This window comes from Lutra lutra, chromosome 4 (assembly GCF_902655055.1).
Source record: "Lutra lutra chromosome 4, mLutLut1.2, whole genome shotgun sequence".
NCBI classification, from domain to species: domain Eukaryota; kingdom Metazoa; phylum Chordata; class Mammalia; order Carnivora; family Mustelidae; genus Lutra; species Lutra lutra.
Genome location: NC_062281.1, coordinates 164,806,308 through 164,823,736, shown reverse-complemented (window position 1 = coordinate 164,823,736; position 17,429 = coordinate 164,806,308). Strand labels below are relative to the sequence as shown.

The following is a 17,429-nucleotide window of genomic DNA, read 5'->3' as shown; positions in this document are numbered from 1 at the left end:
TGATAAGCATTCCATTGTGTGGATACACCACCAAATTTTTAAATGTTGATGGGACCCAATGTACCAATTTTTAAATATTCCATGCATTTTGGATCTCACTCACAATCTGCCTTTAAAATTGATTCATTGGGGAAGCTTTCCACGCTGGTCCTGATGAATCTCGGGCATTCACATGACTCTTAGATAATAAGAAGATCCCATGGTCACAATAAATGACAGTGTTACTTCAGGCATGGGAATGCCCAGTTCCAGATAATAATCAAAATGCCAAACTTTATTAAAGGCAAAACTCCTCTCCTCTAACTTGGACTTTCTACATGAACACTTAAAACAGGACCTGAGGGAGGAAAGGAGGGGCACGGTTCTGCTCTCTTTTCCTGTCTAGGTTATCACCTCCTTTTCCAGGTGGCTCTCTCAGTTTTGGAACAGTCAAGTAAGAACTTTCTCTCAGGTTTGGGAAAGAAACACTTTCATTAAATAGTTTCAAGTTCTTCGGGACTGGCAAATAGTCAAACCGACCCTTTCCTTCTCGGCTATGTTTCCAGGTTGTGCAGAGGTCCCCAGTAGATACCTTCTGTTGTGCTTGCCACAGTGCAGGCAATACCATTTTCTTCCATTGGCTTCTCCCATCTCAGCTCTTGTGGTGGCCCTCTTCATCATGGCTCTGTCTTTTTTTTTTTTTTTTAAGGATTTTATTTATTTATTTGACAGACAGAGATCGCAAGTAGGCAGAGAGGCAGGCAGAGAGAGAGGAGGGGAAGCAGCCTCCCCACTGAGCAGAGAGCCCGATGCAGGACTCGATTCCAAGACCCCAAGATCATGACCTGAGCCGAAGGCAGAGGCTTTAACCCACTGAGCCACCCAGGAACCCCATCATGGCTTTTTCTGTTGGTGTCCCATGACTCTTCCAAGCCATTCTCTTGGGCAAGATTTAACAGGGGTTAAGCCAGCTCTCCTTCCAAAGAAATCTTCCACCCTAACTCTTGGAATGTAGACCTCTTGACATAATCATTTCCCCTCCTCCCGGGTGGTCTGAACAGCCAGCCAGCCCATCTCCGCTCTTCCCATATTGCAGACACAAGGCAGACACTGACCTACTACCTGGAGGAGTTATAGATCAAGGTCTCCAGGTAGTCCCATTGAAATGGTTCCCTCCTGACTTGAGAAGGGGAAAGGATCCCCTAGCCCTGCTCCCTGTGAGGGAAGGAGAGATAAAGCCTAGCTCTCTTCAGAAAAGTCCTCTTCACAAAGTTTTACAGCAACCTTTATACCCTGAGGGTGAGGGAGCTGAAAATGTGCAACTCATTTTTGACCATTTGCTTTGAGACTCCTACAAGATGGCCTGCTGACAACTTTGTTATCTAACATCTATTGCCTTAGGGTTTCTGGCTGAAACTTCCAATTTAAAATCCTATTAACACATGCATTTGTGAGCTAAATGCTACTTGGATGTGATGTATTATTCTTTTTACTGTCCTAATGGATTAAATTTGTCAGTGTTTTATTTAAGATTATGGAATCTCTGTTCATAAATGAAATTGACTATACTTGTGCTTTTTTGGTACCGACCTTGCAAGTATCATGCGGCAGGATAGAAATTTGCATACTGTGACTCAGATGTGAAAAAGAATACAATGTTCATTATTTTCTACAACTAATTCTGTCTTAGACTCAAGCCTCTACTTCTGCTAATAGCATGGGAAAAAAAACCTTTTAATTATGTTTATGTCTCTATGAGTTCAAATTGAATTTAGTCAATTCAGAATTATACTCCCTGCTGGCTGTTCCCCGCCCCCCCTCCCCCCCCACTCATGACAGCAGGGGAGGAACCCCACACTATCCTGTGACCTTCCCTGATCCCACTATTCAAGCCCGCTGAGGAAAAGCTGGTCCTACCTTATCTTTTGCAGAACTGTTCTGATGTCTACTACTGAGATCCAGCATCTCTGTGTTCTGGACTTCCCTGTGCCAGGACTTACCCCAGGCAGGGAAATAATCTAAATTATTAAGAAGAGAAAAATGCATCAGGAAGTATTTTCTAAACATTCTAACTAGCATCCTTGCATTTAAATCCAAGACATTCGGGGCGCCTGGGTGGCTCAGTGGGTTAAAGCCTCTGCCTTCGGCTCAGGTCATGATCCCAGCGTGCTGGGGGGATCGAGCCCCACATCGGGCTCTCTGCTCCGCAGGGAGCCTGCGTCCTCCTCTCTCTCTCTGCCTGCCTCTTTGCCTACTTGTGATCTCTGTCTGTCAAATAAATAAATAAAATCTTAAAAAAAAAATCCAAGACATTTATGGTTCTTATGCTTTTGTTGCTAAATCAAGAATCCAATCACACAGAATAGTTCCCAATTAGACTGATGGGGAAGCAAAGCTGCCGATTTCCTCCAAGTGCTATCCGCAGCTCCTCAGAATCCTCTCATGAAACCTATGCTAATAACCCTTACTTCTAAAAGCCCTGCCAGGTGCCTTCCTTATATTATTTTTTTTAAAAGATTTTATTTATTTTTTTGGCAGAGAGAGAGAGAACACAAGTAGACAGAGCAGCAGGCAGAGGGAGAGAGAGAAGCAGGCCCCCCACTGAGCAGGAAGCTCCCTGTGGGGCTCGATCCCAGGACCCTGGGATCATGACCTAAGCAGAAGGCAGCCGCTTAACCGACTGAGCCACGCAGGTGCCCCTTTATATTATTTTAAATTCTTGTTCTATAACCCAGTGGAGTACATAATGCCATTGGCATTTTACAGAAAAATAAATTGAGGTGTAGAAAGATGGCCTGTATTCCTTAGGATACAGGCTAACTTGTAACAAAGAGACAACAAAATACAGTGGTTTGAACAAGCTACAGGTTTATTTCTCTCTCACAGAACACAACAGAGACAGGCAGAAAGTCCAGGAGGGCGGGCGTCTCCGCTTCCCTCAGTTATCCAGGGACCCCGGACCTTCCATCTCGTTTCTCCACCGTTGAATCATCCAGGGTTCTGTCCTCACCTATTTGGTAAAAGCTGGCTCGCCACTACACACGCACGCCCCAGCCTGTGGGAAGGAGAAGGAAAGGATGAAGGACAGGCAGTTCCTTTAAGGAGAGTCCACACAAAGCCTTCAGTGTGTGTCCTGCTGTCCAGAAAGATCATAGTCACACGGCCACAACTGACTGCTGGAGGGGCTGAAAAATATAACCTCTACTCAGTGGCCACATGCCAAGGGGAAACTAGTGGTAGAGAGGTATGGTGGGAAATCCATTACTAGAAGAAGTTCGGAATCATGGACACTGGGAATGGTTTAGGGCTCTCTACACACGATCTAATATGACTCTTTCCTTCCAAATTCCGAGCAGCGTGTGCAGAGCAGAAACTACATTTCGCATTTACCCTGCAGATGGGAGCCACCAATGAGATGCACACAGAAGTCACTGTGGGGGGCTTCCAGGAAAGCGTTTGTTGTCCTTCTGCCTTTCGTCCTTCCCACTTTTTGGAAAGCAGATCCGGTGACCAGAGCTTCAAAAGCCATATTAGACCATGAGTGACCTAGAACATGCTAAAGATGATGGCGGCATGCCAAAAGGAAGAACCTAGAAATGTAATGATCAGGGAGCCACCATCCCCCTCCTGAACCACCTAACCCTGCACTTCCTTATTTTGAGGGAGAAACCAGCCTCTTTCACATTTCAGCGGCTTTATGACCTACAAGCAACCAAATATAATTCTTAACTAACTCAAATTGTTCAGTTAAGGAATGTTTTCACAGTCATGCAGCTAGGAAGATGTTGACACTCAGATTTACTGAGCTCTATAGCCCATATTCTTGCCCGTCCTGGATTAAATTAGTCTTTTACAAGACAAAATGGTATGCTTTTGTTAAGATTCTGCAATGCAATGAAGAAATAGTGGTAGGGTCCATCATAATTTAGCAAAAGATATTTATCCTTTACATCTAGAGTCCTTGATGTGATTAAAAGGGTCCGTAGACAAAAGGATGAGACTGATACAAAGCAAAGGTCAAGGAAAGCTTTATTTCGCGACAAGCATCGAGAATCAAACTGACTGGCCAGGGCCGTCTCTTGCAAAGAGGCGACCCCTCCCAGTCTTGCAGATTAACTTTTATAGAGTAAAGGCCATGTGGTTGAGCCTGGCCACACACAGGTGGCCAATTGAATTACATTCTACCCCATGATAGTCATCTAATTCAGCCAATGACCTTGTCTAGAATTGGCGCCTTTGTCTGGTGCCCCAAAGGGGGGGGGCTCACGCTCTCTGGCGGGTAATACCTGCGCTTTTACTTGATTGGCCGTCTCCACCTGGCCGGACACGTCCTTGGTGGGTAGGGAGGTAATACGTGCGCTTTCCCTTGATTGGACGTTTCCATCTGGCCGGACACGTCCTTGAATCTGGATTCTGTTATCGGGGGCTATTTGGCCGTATTTCACCAATTCTGTTTCTAAGCGCTTTCCTCTTGGGAGAAGGGGCAGGTTCAATCTAAGTTTACTGCATAAACAACAAAATGGCTCACTCTGTCTAAGTAGGCCCTTACAGTGATAAGGCATTTGGTTAGCAAAATGTTCCTCTGTTCGATGTATGGAACATACAATTACAGAAGAGCTCCATGAGCTGTCGAACCAGGCATGATCTGTTATTCTTTTTTTTTTTTAAGATTTTATTTATTTATTTGACAGGCAGAGATCACAAGTAGGCAGAGAGGCAGGCAGAGAGAGAGGAGGAAGCAGGCTCCCTGCTGAGCAGGAAGCCCGACATGGGGCTCGATGCTAGGACCCTGGGATCATGACCTGAGCCGAAGGCAGTGGCTTTAACCCACTGAGCCACCCAGGCGCCCCATGATCTGTTATTCTTATCTCTGACTTTTTCTATTAACTTTATTTTATTTTATTTTATTTTAAAGATTTTATTTATTTGACAGACAGAGATCACAAGTAAGCAGAGAGGCAGGCAGAGAGAGAGAGGAGGAAGCAGGCTCCCTGCAGAGCAGAGAGCCCGATGTGGGGCTCGATCCCAGGACCCTGGGATCATGACCTGAGCCGAAGGCAGAGGCTTTAACCCACTGAGCCACCCAGGCACCCCTCTATTAATTTTAATTGGCTTCCTGTTCATTCCTTTTGTTGTGAGCTAGCATGTGCTGACAGGCAAGCAGTAGGAGGCACCAGTGTTAAGGAAGATGAATGGGGAACATTTTTGAAATATATAATAATCTATTCATCACTGTAACTTTTGTTCCTATTTGGAAAAAGTCCAAATTATTTAACTTTAAGTCTAATACGGTGGGCGCACCTTATGGGACACAGAGTTGGAGAGTCTCTGATTGACATAATTGACTGATGGGCCTTATACTGTCAGGATGGAAAAGCACAGAAAAGGAACAGGTTATGAGAGCCATTATGGCCCTGTGAACCTGGATAAAGGCTAGGAAATCAACTACATGGACTATTTAACCCACATGTTCCAAATTGCTCCTAGGAATAATAGCTCTAAAATTAGTGAGGAAAATTTTGCTCATTTTTATGGGCAAAATACCAGAAAGTTGACATAAGTTGCTTAAAAGGGCTTATTAGAGAATTTTCTTATTATCTTCTTTTGAGAAAGGGAGAAATGATTGTCTGAGGCTGTCAAAATGTTTAGATTCAGAATGTCCTGTGTAGTATAAAGAAAATAGGTAAGACTGTGATTTGTCAGCAGATGTCACTTTTTCATCGTAGGGGTTTGTGGTAGATGGAATAACGAATGACCGTCCAAAGATGTTCATGTTCTAACCCCTGGAACCTGCGAGTACGTCGCCTCACATGGCAGAAGGGGTTTGGTAAGTGTGATTAAATGAAAGGTTTTTTTTTTTTTTTTTTTAAGATTTTATTTATTTATTTGTCAGAGAGAGAGAGAGAGAGAGCGAGCACAGGCAGACAGAGTGGCAGGCAGAAGCAGAGGGAGAAGCAGGCTCCCCACAGAACAAGGAGCCTGATGTGGGACTCGATCCCAGGACGCCGGGATCATGACCTGAACCGAAGGCAGTGGCTTAACCAACTGAGCCACCCAGGCGTCCCTAAATGAAAGGTTTTAAAATAAGAATAGTTTAGGGGGGTAGGAAAGGAATAAATGAAACAAGATGGGATCGGGAGGGAGAGAAACCGTAAGAGACTCTTAATCTCATACAACAAACTGAGGGTTGTGGGGTGGTGTTGGGTGATGGACATTGGGGAAGGTATGTGCTATGGTGAGTGCTGTGAAATGTGTAAACCTGGCGATCCACAGACCTGTACCCCTGGGGCTAATAATGCATTATATGTTAATAAAAAAATAAAAAATTTTAAAAATAAAAAAAATTTACTATAAAATAAGAATAGTTTAAAGGTTGTAGTGGTTGTTGTTATGCCACTGTGGAGGCCATGAGGCAAGGAATGTGGATTGCCCCTAAAAGCTAAAACAGGTCAGGGACTGATTTTCCAATGAGTTTTCAGAAGGAGTGAAGCCCTGTCGGCATTTGATTTTGGCACCATAAGGCCATTTTTAGACTTCTGACCTCCAGGACTGTAAGATAATGAATTTGTGGGGTACCTGGCTGGCTCAGTTGGCAAGGCATGTGACTCTTGACCTCAGGGTTGTGAGTTCGAGCTCCACGCTGGCTGTAGAGATTACTTAAAATAATAATAATAATAATAATAATAATAATAATTAATTTGTGTTATTTCAAGCCACAGAGTTCATGTTAAGTTTATGGTCATTTGTTACAGCATTAACAGGAAATACTACATGTTACAGCTATATTTGGAAACTAATATAGGTGTCAAACTTTTCTTGGGGTTAAGCATGGTAAAATAGTCGAATCAAGAAGTGGAGTCCATTCATTCTACTCCCAGCCTCCCTCAGCACTTTCTTTTTTTTGTTTTTCAAGATTTTATTTATTTATTTGATACAGAGAGAGAGAGAGAGAGTACAAGCAGGGGGAACAGAAGGCAGAGGGAGAAGGAGAAGCAGACTCCCTGCTGAGTGAGGAGCCCGATGTGGGACTTGATCCCAGGACCCTGAGATCATGACCTGACCCGAAGGCAGCTGCCCAACCAACTGAGCTACCCGGGTGCCCTTTTTTGTTGTTGTTGTTTTATTTGTTTGTTTTCTTAAGGTATAAGTAAAAAGGACTACAAACTTTATTGAAAGTCAGTAAAGGTAACATATAGTATGTACAGATGGCCCACGGTGTCAATTTCATTTGCAGTTATTATAGTACTCCAAGGCATGTTTACAAGTTACACCTTTGCCACAGCCTTGACTAAATCTTGAACTAGTGCAGAATTTAGCTGTGGCAGAGTGCCAACCTTCGTGTGCTTACATGTGGCATACTTGTTCTTGATGGTCATGTGCTTTGTAAGCCCACCATTCACCATGACTATCTTCTTAGCCAGGTGTTGTATAACACTTAGAAAGGACTCTTCAGGGTGTAATAGATAATGCTGTAGAGTTGGTGTCCATCACTGTTATTGAGAATTTTCAGTGCTAAGCGAAAAGCTCCTGCTGCCATCTGAGAAGGAAGAAAGTGCCCCGTATCATGGCCCAACACAGTTAGCTCCATCAGGGATTTGGCCAAAGGATGTTGCTCAACATCAACCTCTCTGAGCTTAGATGCAAGGGTAGCGGGCGGCCCAGACCAAAATTTAAAGATCTTAGAGTCTTCATTTCCATCTGTCTGATTTGGTGCTTAGTGTTAAGTGTTGTCAGTCACGAAGGCAAAGTCACCAGTTTCGGGGAGGGTACATTTCTTCATACTTGCTTGCAATAATCATGGCAGGGACACCAACCAGCTGCAGCATCTTCTTGGGCACACGATTATTCTGCATGAACCGATCAATAATGGAAACGGTCATGTACATGGTCTCCTGAAGGAACCTGAATTTCATCTGAACCTGTACTACCCAGTCAATAAGGAAAGCTCTCATGTTTCCAGTGACTTTGTGACCCGGTAGGTATTGTGATCTGATGGCTTGCTCTTCCTCAGGTTGTCTCAGATGAGCATAAATATCTTTCACATACTCGCTATAAAGATTTGGATCAGCTCCATCTTCGGCACTCACATCATTCACTGCAAGAACTACATCAGAGAACACCTGACACAGGTATTCTTTTTTTTTTTTTTTAAGATTTTATTTATTTATTTGACAGAGCGAGAGATCACAAGTAGGCAGAGAGGCAGACAGAGAGAGCAGGAAGTAGGATCCCTGCCGAGCAGAGAGCCTGTTTCGGGGCTCGATCCCAGGACCCCGGGATCATGACCTGAGCCTAAGGCAGAGGCTTTAACCCACTGAGCCACCCAGGTGCCCTGGTATTCTTCTGCAGGGGCACATCCAGATGTTTCCATTGGGCTTGGAGAGGGAGTAGAAACCAAAATAAGCTCAGGTGAAGGTTTTTCTTCTTTAACGGGCTCAGGTTCTGGCACAGGCTCGGGTGCCTTCTCCAGAGATTTAGGTATTTTTTTTAGCAATAACTTTTCCAGGAACCAAAGTTTTTGCTTCCTTTTTCAGAGGCAATTTGGCCTGTGTTTGTTCGCTGCCTTTGTTACCAATGTCTCCGAGGGCTGTTTTGGCCTCAGCCCGGGCTTGGAGGCTGCAGTCATGGCCAGAGGCATGCACTTTGGCCTGCCATGCTGATCTTTGCCGTATTTTCCCCAACAATAACTTTTGTGTTCCTGGTGACCCGGAGCGCCATGGCTTCTTCTTCACCAGGCAGCAGCTCAGTGGGGAGAAGCATGTTATACCCGAGTTTTCACGTCTGAGAGACCACCAAGGAGTCGACACCGATGCAATCACACGAGGGTTTATTCGACAAGCTTAAGCTTGGGACCAAGTACACCCGACACAGCAGAGTAGGGACTTGGAACCTGAGCTTAGTTAAGGCAGGGGTATTTATGGGTTCCTGTTACTAAAGCAGGGTGGGGATCCTTAGAACTAAAGTAAAGTAGGGGAAAGTTCAGCCCTTGGGCACAGGGGTCTGAGATGGTTGCCAGAAGCTAAGATGGCTGTACTTATGCTAAGGCTAAACCTGAGGTGGGATGGCCTTAATTTTTCTCGGCCTCCACATTTTCCCCTCTCAGAGGAACCTAAGGAAGGACCCAATCATGGGTCCAGGCTGATCTCAGCAACAAGGTCCGGTGGTTGGTATTGCTGTTTGAGTATCATGAGCTGAACTGTACTGACTCCGTCTTTGACAAAGGTAAGCAACATTAGTGGGGCAAGTGAGAATGGCGCAGTCTTAGCTTTAGGGGATTGTCTTTGTTGGGCTGACTTTTCCATTCTGGTGCGAAGTCCTTGAGAACGCCGTGTGGGTCAGCTGGCCGGACGTGGGTGTAGTGGACCCAGGGAGTAATCCCGTTGAACTTGAGAGCGGTGGGAGTGGTCAGGATTATGATGTAGGGTCCCTTCCAGCGTGGTTGAAGTGTCTGGTGTTGGTATCTCTGGACATACACCCAGTCACCCGGCTGATATCGATGGGGGCCTGGGGGGTGGCCCAGTCTTGTAGAGGGTCCTCAGCTTAGGCCACATCTATTCATGGGTTCGTTGTAACATTTGGAGGGAGAAAAGGAGTTGGTGATCATCAAACTCAGCAAGCACCACAGATTTTTTTTTTTAAAGATTTTATTTATTTATTTATTGACAGAGAGAGATCACGAGTAGGCAGAGAGGCAGGCAGAGAGAGAGGAGGAAGCAGGCTCCCCACTGAGCGGAAAGCCCGATGCGGGGCTCGATCCCAGGACCCTGGGATCATGACCTGAGCGGAAGGCAGAGGCTCAACCCACTGAGCCACCCAAGCACCCCAGCACCACAGATTTTAAATTGGGGATAATAGGTGGAGGAATACCGAACATGATCTCATAAGGGGTAAGTCCCATCTTATATGGGGAGTTTCGCACCCTATATAGGGCGAAGGGGAGGAGAGTCACCCAATCCCCACCAGTCTCCAAGGCTAATTTAGTCAAGGTCTCTTTTAATGTTCTGTTCATCCTCTCTACCTGTCCTGAGCTTTGGGGCCTATATGCGCAATGTAATTTCCAATCTGCCCCAAGTACTAGTGCCACTCCCTGTGTTACCTTAGAGATGAATCCTGGTCCATTGTCTGATCCAATCTTAACAGGAAAACCATACCTCGGTAAGATGTCTTCCAGCAGTTTCTTGGTCACGGTCTGTGCAGTTTCATGTTTGGTGGGAAATGCCTCTGTCCATCCTGAAAAAGTATCTACAAATACCAGTAAATACCTGTATCCGTATTTTCCAGGTTTTATCTCGGTGAAGTCCACTTCCCAGTAGGCTCCTGGGTGGTCCCCCTGGAGCCGGGTGCCTGGGTTAGATCCATGGGCGGTGGCATTAGTTAATTGGCATGCGTGGTAGCTTGTCACAATCTGTTTGATCTTTGATTGGCAATCTTTGATAGTGATCTTTGCATGTCGCACCAAGTCTTCTATTATTTTTGTTCCCATGTATGTACTCCTGTGCATTTTGGATAGGAGTCGCCGTCCCAGTTCCTCTGGTAGGATTATGCTGCTATCTGCAGCTCTCCACCAACCATGTAGGCATTGTGTTCTGGGCAGACGCCTAATCCATTGTAAGTCTGCGTCAGCGTAGTTGGGGTTGTCTGGCAAGCTCGGTGCTTCCGGATGGGGCAGTGTGGTCACTAAGACATGGTCCACTGAAAGAGCTGCCTCTTTTGCCTTTAAGTTGGCCAGCCTGTTTCCTCTGGCCACAGGTGTGTCTGCTTTTTGATGTCCTAGACAATGGATAATGGCCAGTGCCTTAGGCAGCCAGAGGGCCCTTAGGGGCTCGAGGATTTCTGCCTTGTTTTTAATAGTCTTTCCTTCTGCTGTTAAGAGCCTTCTTTCTCTATAAATGGCTCCGTGGATGTGGGCTGTGGCAAAGGCATAGCTGCTCTCAGTAAAGATGCTTATCCGCTTGCCTGCTCCCATTGTTAGCGCCTTGGTTAGCGCAATCAGTTCTGCACGTTGGGCAGAAGTCCCAGCCGCCAACGGTTCCGCCCAGACAGTCTCTGTCTCTGTGGTCACAGCTGCCCCCGCATACCTGATTCCTTCCCAGACAAAGCTACTGCCGTCTGTATACCAGGTGTCACCAGCATTCGGCAGCGGTTGGTCCTGGAGATCGGCTCTGACTCCGTGCACCTGAGCCAGGATTTCTTGGCAGTCATGTGGGGGGGGGGGGGGGTGGTGTGCTGTCAGGGTTAGGGAGCAGTGTCGCTGGGTTTAGGGCTGTTGGCACCTGGAACAAAATTCTGGTAGGGTTCAAAAGCAAGCTCTGATAATGGGTCAAGCGGTCATTGCTGATCCATTGGTCCAGGGGTTGTTTGAGTACCCCTTCAATGGCATGTGGGGTAGTGACGTATAGTTCCTGCCCCATAGTCAGCTTATCTGCATCTTTAATCATGGTGGCCACTGCAGCAGTAATTTTTAAACATGGAGGCCATCCAGCGGCCACGGCACCTAATTTCTTTGAGAGTTATGCCACCGGTCTCTTCCAGGGGCCCATGTATTGAATTAGGACTCCCTTTGCCACCCCTTCCTTTTCATCCACGTAAAGATGGAAGGGCTTAGTCAGATCAGGCAGCCCGAGTGCTGGGGCCGAAAGCAAGGCTTGTTTAAGGTCATTGAAGGCTTTGTCCATGGCCTCAGTCCATACAAAGTCCTGTTTTTGTCTCATGGCCTCGTAGAGGGGCTTAGCTATGTCAGCGAAACCTGGGATCCACAATCAGCAGAACCCAGCCGACCCTAGGAATTCACGTACCTGGCGGATGTTTCGAGGCTGTGGGATTCTCATGACAGTCTCCTTCCGTGCATCCGTTAACCATCTTTGTCCATCTTTTAATTTGTACCCCAGGTAGCTCACCTCCATTCTGCAGATCTGGGCCTTCTTAGCTGAAGCCTGGTATCCCAGAGTTGCTATCATTCGGAGCAAGTCCTTGGTGTGTTGTAGGCATGTTTCCTGGTCTTCTGCTGTCAACAGGATATCATCTACGTACTGTAATAGAGTCAGACTAGGGTGTTTGGCACGGAACTCACCTAAGTCTTCATGCAGTGCCTCATTGAAGATGGTGGGCGAATTCTTGAATCCTTGCAGTAGTCGAGTCCAGGTGAGTTGGCCATGGATGCCCTTCTCCGGGTCTGCCCATTCAAAAGCGAAGAGGTCTTGGCTCTTTGGGGCCAAGGGCAAGCTGAAAAAGGCATCCTTTAGGTCTAGCACTGTATACCAAGTCTTGTCTGGGGACAAGATGGAGAGGAGGGTGTAGGGGTTTGGGACTGTAGGGTGCATGTCCATCACCAGTCGGTTAACGTCCCTCAAGTCCTGGACCAGTCTATAATCATTAGGGTGTGGCTTTCGTATCGGCAGCAGGGGAGTGTTCCATGCCGACTGACAAGGCCGCAGTATGCCTGAGTCTAGCAGTCGCCGGATGTGTGGGGTGATCCCTGTCCGTGCTGTGAGAGGCATAGGGGTATTGGTGGACTCTGACTGGTTCTGCTCCTGGCTTTAATTCAATGTATATCTCTGGCCGATGTTGGGCCAATCCCATTCCCCCGTTTTCTGCCCATGCTTGGGGAAACTCCTGCAACCAGTGGTCAATGTTGGTCATTGGTTCCGGGGGTATTTGGTGAAGACGATATTCGTCCTCCAGGTTCAAGACAAGCACCTGGATCGGGTGTCCCTCTTTATCCAGGACCTTGGCCCCTTAAGGGTGGAAATAATTTGGGCTCCCATCTTGGTGAGTAGGTCCCGGCCTAAAAGGGGGTAGGAGCACTCAGAAATGACCATGAAGGAGTGGGTTACCGGGCCCACGCCAAGATCCACTGTTCTTCGGGTAGTCCATGAATATTGTTTAGTGCCTGTGGCCCCCTGTACCCATGAGGTCTTATTTGCCAACTTCCCTTGAGGTTGTAGCAAGACAGAGTGCTGTGCCCCGGTGTCTACTAGGAATTTAATTGGTTGCCCCTCCACTTTAAGGGTTACCCTGGGTTTGGGGAGGGGTGCCAAACCCCGACTTTCCCCTAGTCATCTAACTCTTCGACCTCCAAGATAGTAGTGGAGGCCTTTGGTCTTTTGTCGGGGGATTCCTTTAACCAGGGGCAGACCCTTGCCCAGTGGCCTTCTTTCCTGCAGTAAGCACACTGGTTTCTATTCAGTTTGGGGTGTTCTCGGTGGGGGCCGTCCCTCTTACCTTCTCCTGAAGCCAGCTTTTTGAGACGTCTCTGCTTTTCATGTGGGTCATCCGTGGTCATGGCCAGTAGGATCTTAGCCAGGTTCTGGGTCTGACGGTCACTTATCCTAGCCTGTTGCTCCTCCAGGGTCTCTCTGTTATTGTACACTCTTTCTGCCACCACTAGCAGATCCTGTAGGCTCTTCTCTCCTAGTCTTTCTACCCTCTGTAATTTCCTTTTCATGTCTGGAGCAGCTTGGTTAACAAAAGCCCTAACTATGGCAGCTTTGGTCTCTGGGGCCTCTGGATTCATAGGGGTGTACTGTCTGAACACCTCTATGACCCTTTCTAGGAATGCCGCCAGACTCTCATCTTTACCCTGTCTTACATCATATACCTTGGCCAGATTGGTGGGCTTGTGTGCTGCAGCCTTGAGACCCGCCATTAGAGTCTGGCGGTAGACCCGGAGCCTCTCCTTACTTTCTGCCGAGTTGTAGTCCCAAGCGGGGCGAGACAAGGGGAAAGCTACGTTTATGAGATCGGGGTTCTGAGCCGGCTGTCAGTCGTCATCCAGGATGGACTTCCGGGCTTCCATCTGGATTTGCTCTTTCCTCAGCGGTAAAGAGAACCTGCAGGTGCTGCTGCCCGTCATCCCAGGTGGGCTGATACGTGAGAACAGTATCCAAAAGACCAATCAGAGCTTTTGGATTATCGGAGAACTTTGCATGTTGAGTTCTCCAATTGTATAAATCACTAGTAGAGAATGGCCACTATAACATTGGTTGTCCCCCTGTTTCATTGGGAGGGTCCTATGGAGCGGAGGGGAAGGACAGTGGAATCGGCCGGTCCCAGGTTTGAGGCTGGGGCCGCTCGATGGGTCCGTCCACATGTCCCTGCCGCCGGCCCATGCATGGGGGCCCCTCCATCTGGGAGGGGGGTGGCACTCCCTCGACAGCTCCTGATGCCTCTGCTGGAGGGGCAGACGGGGGCTGTGAGGGGAGACCTGGTAGGAAGGCGGAAAAATCAGGTCCTCCATGGGAGTGTCCTGGAAGACCGGGTAAAGCAGAGTCTTTGGTTCAGACTCCGCTTTCTTGTTAGACTTAGGAGTTGGTTTCCGCAGGGCCAGGATCTTGGGTGTAGGTCCTGCTTTGGGAGGGAGAAAAGGTTTAAGCCAGGAGGGAGGATTCTCTATCATGTCTTACCAGACCAGTATATAAGGTATTTGGTATTTGGTTTTTCTCTGAAGGTGACGGCCTTAACCTGTAGGATAATAGGCAGTTGAAAGGTTCCCTCCTGGGGCCATTTTACATTAAAAGTTGGCCACTCAGACATGCAGAAAGTCTGAAACTTTCCCTTTCGTACGTCTGTGCTCAGCTTATGAGCTCTCTCCTTGACGTCGGAGAAGTGGTTAATCATCAGGGACAGGGGGGTAGTGTCTGTGTCTGTCCCATCACACCTTCAGTCCACATCAAGGCACAGACACTTACAACAATTAACAAGAACACACTCACACAGACAAACGATCCGGCGCGGCCGCGAAGACAAAACTGAAAGGAAGTTAAGGGAGAATCCAACCGCAACGGCAGCCAGCTTTCCTCACAGATGAGGATCTTGTCCTCCGGCGGGGGTAAGGGACACCTCTTCCAAAAATTCCCATAAACTTAACAACCGGCACAACAGACAAAATTCCCATACATTGAACAAACAGCACAACTGACAACAAAAACAAGACGCCTGACCGCCTAGGGGGACTCGAACCCCCTGGCTGCCTTGGGGGACCACAAACCCCCTGGTGACCGCCTAGGGGGACTCTAACCCCCTGAAATGGTGGGGGACTCGAACCCCCTGCAGCGGCAAGGGACATCTCCCAAGACCCCAGGTTGATGTCCCGCCACGCGTCCCCTTGAGCCAATGTCGACCCAGATACAAGTTGGAATTCCTACGGGTAAAAATGCAGATTGGAGCTCCCAAAGTATGCGTGCAAATAGATAAAAACGAGTCCACTCACCAGCTGGCGCAAGACCCTCCGGGTTGGGGTCCTGGGAGTCTCCCAGGTCTCGGTGGAACTTCCAAATGTTATACCCAAGTTTTCGCGTCCAAGAGACCACCAAGGAGTCAACACCGATGCAATCACACGAGGGTTTATTCGACAAGCTTAAGCTTGGGCCCAAGTACACCCGACACAGTGGAGTAGGGACTTGGGCCCTGAGCTTAGTTAAGGCAGGGGTATTTATAGGTTCTTGTTACTAAAGCATGGTGGGGCTTCCTATTACTAAAGCAGGGTGGGGGTCTCTGGAACTAAAGCAGGGTGAGGCTTCTTGTTACTAAAGCAGGGTGGGGGGTCCTCAGAACTAAAGTAAAGTAGGGGAAAGTTCAGCCCTTGGGCACAGGGGTCTGAGATGGCTGCCAGAGCTAAGATGGCTGTACTTATGCTAAGGCTAAACCTGAGGTGGGATGGCCTTAATTTTTCTCGGCCTCCACAAAGCAGAGCATGGGAGTCACCAATGAGCCGGGGACCTCAACCCAGCGCAGCTCGAAAGCCTCCTCAGCACGCCCTGTTGTTTGTTTTTAGTTAAAGATCTTATCTATTTATTTGAGAGAGAGAGAGAGAGAGAGAGAGCACAGAGGGAGAAATAGACACCTGATGAGCAGAGAACCTGATTTAGGGCTCCATCCCAGGACCCTGAGATCACGACCTGAGCCAAAGGCAGACACTTAATCACCGGAGCCACCCAGGTGTGTCATCGGTCACCACTTTCAAATGAGTTGATTTTAGATACAAACATGCAAATCAGGAATGAACTCTAGCTCCTTGGATGAACCGGTTGATCCCACCTAGCACTGGGATAGGAAATATTCAAGATGAACCTGAAGCATCTTAAAAAAAAAAAAAAAAGATTTATTTATTATTCAAGATGAACCTGAAGCATCTTAAAAAAAAAAAAAAGATTTATTTATTTTAGAGAGAGGGAGGGAGGAAGAACGCATGCACACAGGCTCTCGAGTAGGGGGAAGGGCAGAGGGAGAGACTCTTCAGGCAGACTCCTGGAAGAGCGCAGAGCCCACACTGAGCTCAGTCTCACAACCCATGAGATCATGACCTCAGCCAAAACCAAGAGTCAGATGCTTAACCAACCGAGCTACCAGGCACCCTGAGCCTGAACCATCTTGGTGCCAGAAAGTAATGAAGTGCTAACAGACAAAACAAAACAAAGAACAGTAAGATCATGATGGAGACCCATCAAAGAGACACAGGAACCACCTGAAAGAGCTTCTAATGGCCAAAGCTGGAACAATTTAAGCAACAAAATAAACAAATTAGTGTTGGGTTATAACCCAATGCACAGAATAAATATCCATGAGAATCCAGTGTGATTCTCTCCTAAATTCTGAGCATGTGACCAGAAAAAAAACTACATTTCCATTTCTTTTGCAGATAGGAATAGCAGTGGAATATAAGAAGTCCCTAAGTGATACCAATGATTATTGAATAAACAGGTTAACAAGGGGGAGAAGGGACAAATGTCCTGGGCAAAAAAAAAATCCAAATAATTTATGTAGATGTTCTGTCCTTCAGGAGGTAGAACTAAACTCCCCCTGAGTGTGCTGCACAGAGTAACAGCCTTCCAAAAAGTACAATATGGAAAGGGAGGGTAAAGAGTAATTTTACAGTAGAAAACCTGACAAACACTATCTCAGGTGACCAAGGTCAACATCAGTAGTAACAAGTCATATTGACAGTATATTCCCTTGATTTAATGTGATGAAAAATGGCATCTGTTAAAAAGAAAACCACAGGGGCACCTGGGTGGCTCAGTTGGTTAAATGTCTGCCTTCGGCTCAGGTCATGATCCCAGGATCTTGGGATCAAGTCCACATCAGGCTCCTTGCTCGGCGGGGATCCTGCTTCTCCCTCTCCTGCTCCCCCTGCTTGTGTTCCCTCTCTAGCTGTCTCTCTCTCTTGAATAGGTAAAATCTTAAAAAAAAAGAAAAAGGAAAAGAAAAAGAAAACCACATACCCCAAATGGTGTTACTTAGGCCAATTCACCAAACCCAGGCTTAATACCTAACCTAATTGCAGTTTCAACCTCCCCCCAGAAATGTAGTCTTAACAGGCAGTCAGGAATCTTCTGGGGCGCCTGCCTGGCTCAGCCAGTAGAGCATGAGACTCTTTGATCTTGAGATTGTGAGTTCAGGCCCCACGTTGGGCACAGAGCTTGCTTGAAATTTTTTTCTGATAAGCACCCTGA

The 17,429-nt window shown here is 47.2% G+C and overlaps 1 protein-coding gene and 1 pseudogene across 1 annotated transcript; both read right to left on the bottom strand.

The window, feature by feature from the left end:
- Window positions 1-7,244: 7,244 nt before the first annotated feature.
- On the bottom strand, window positions 7,245-8,697 carry LOC125098202 (G2/mitotic-specific cyclin-B1-like; annotated as a pseudogene).
- A 514-nt stretch (window positions 8,698-9,211) lies between these two features.
- On the bottom strand, window positions 9,212-13,624 carry LOC125097407 (uncharacterized). Its single transcript, XM_047724945.1, is given in 8 exon segments — window positions 9,212-9,481; window positions 9,483-9,587; window positions 9,785-10,530; window positions 10,627-11,200; window positions 11,202-12,479; window positions 12,481-12,696; window positions 12,699-13,030; window positions 13,201-13,624. Coding segments are annotated over 8 exon segments (3,945 nt in total).
- Window positions 13,625-17,429: the final 3,805 nt, after the last annotated feature.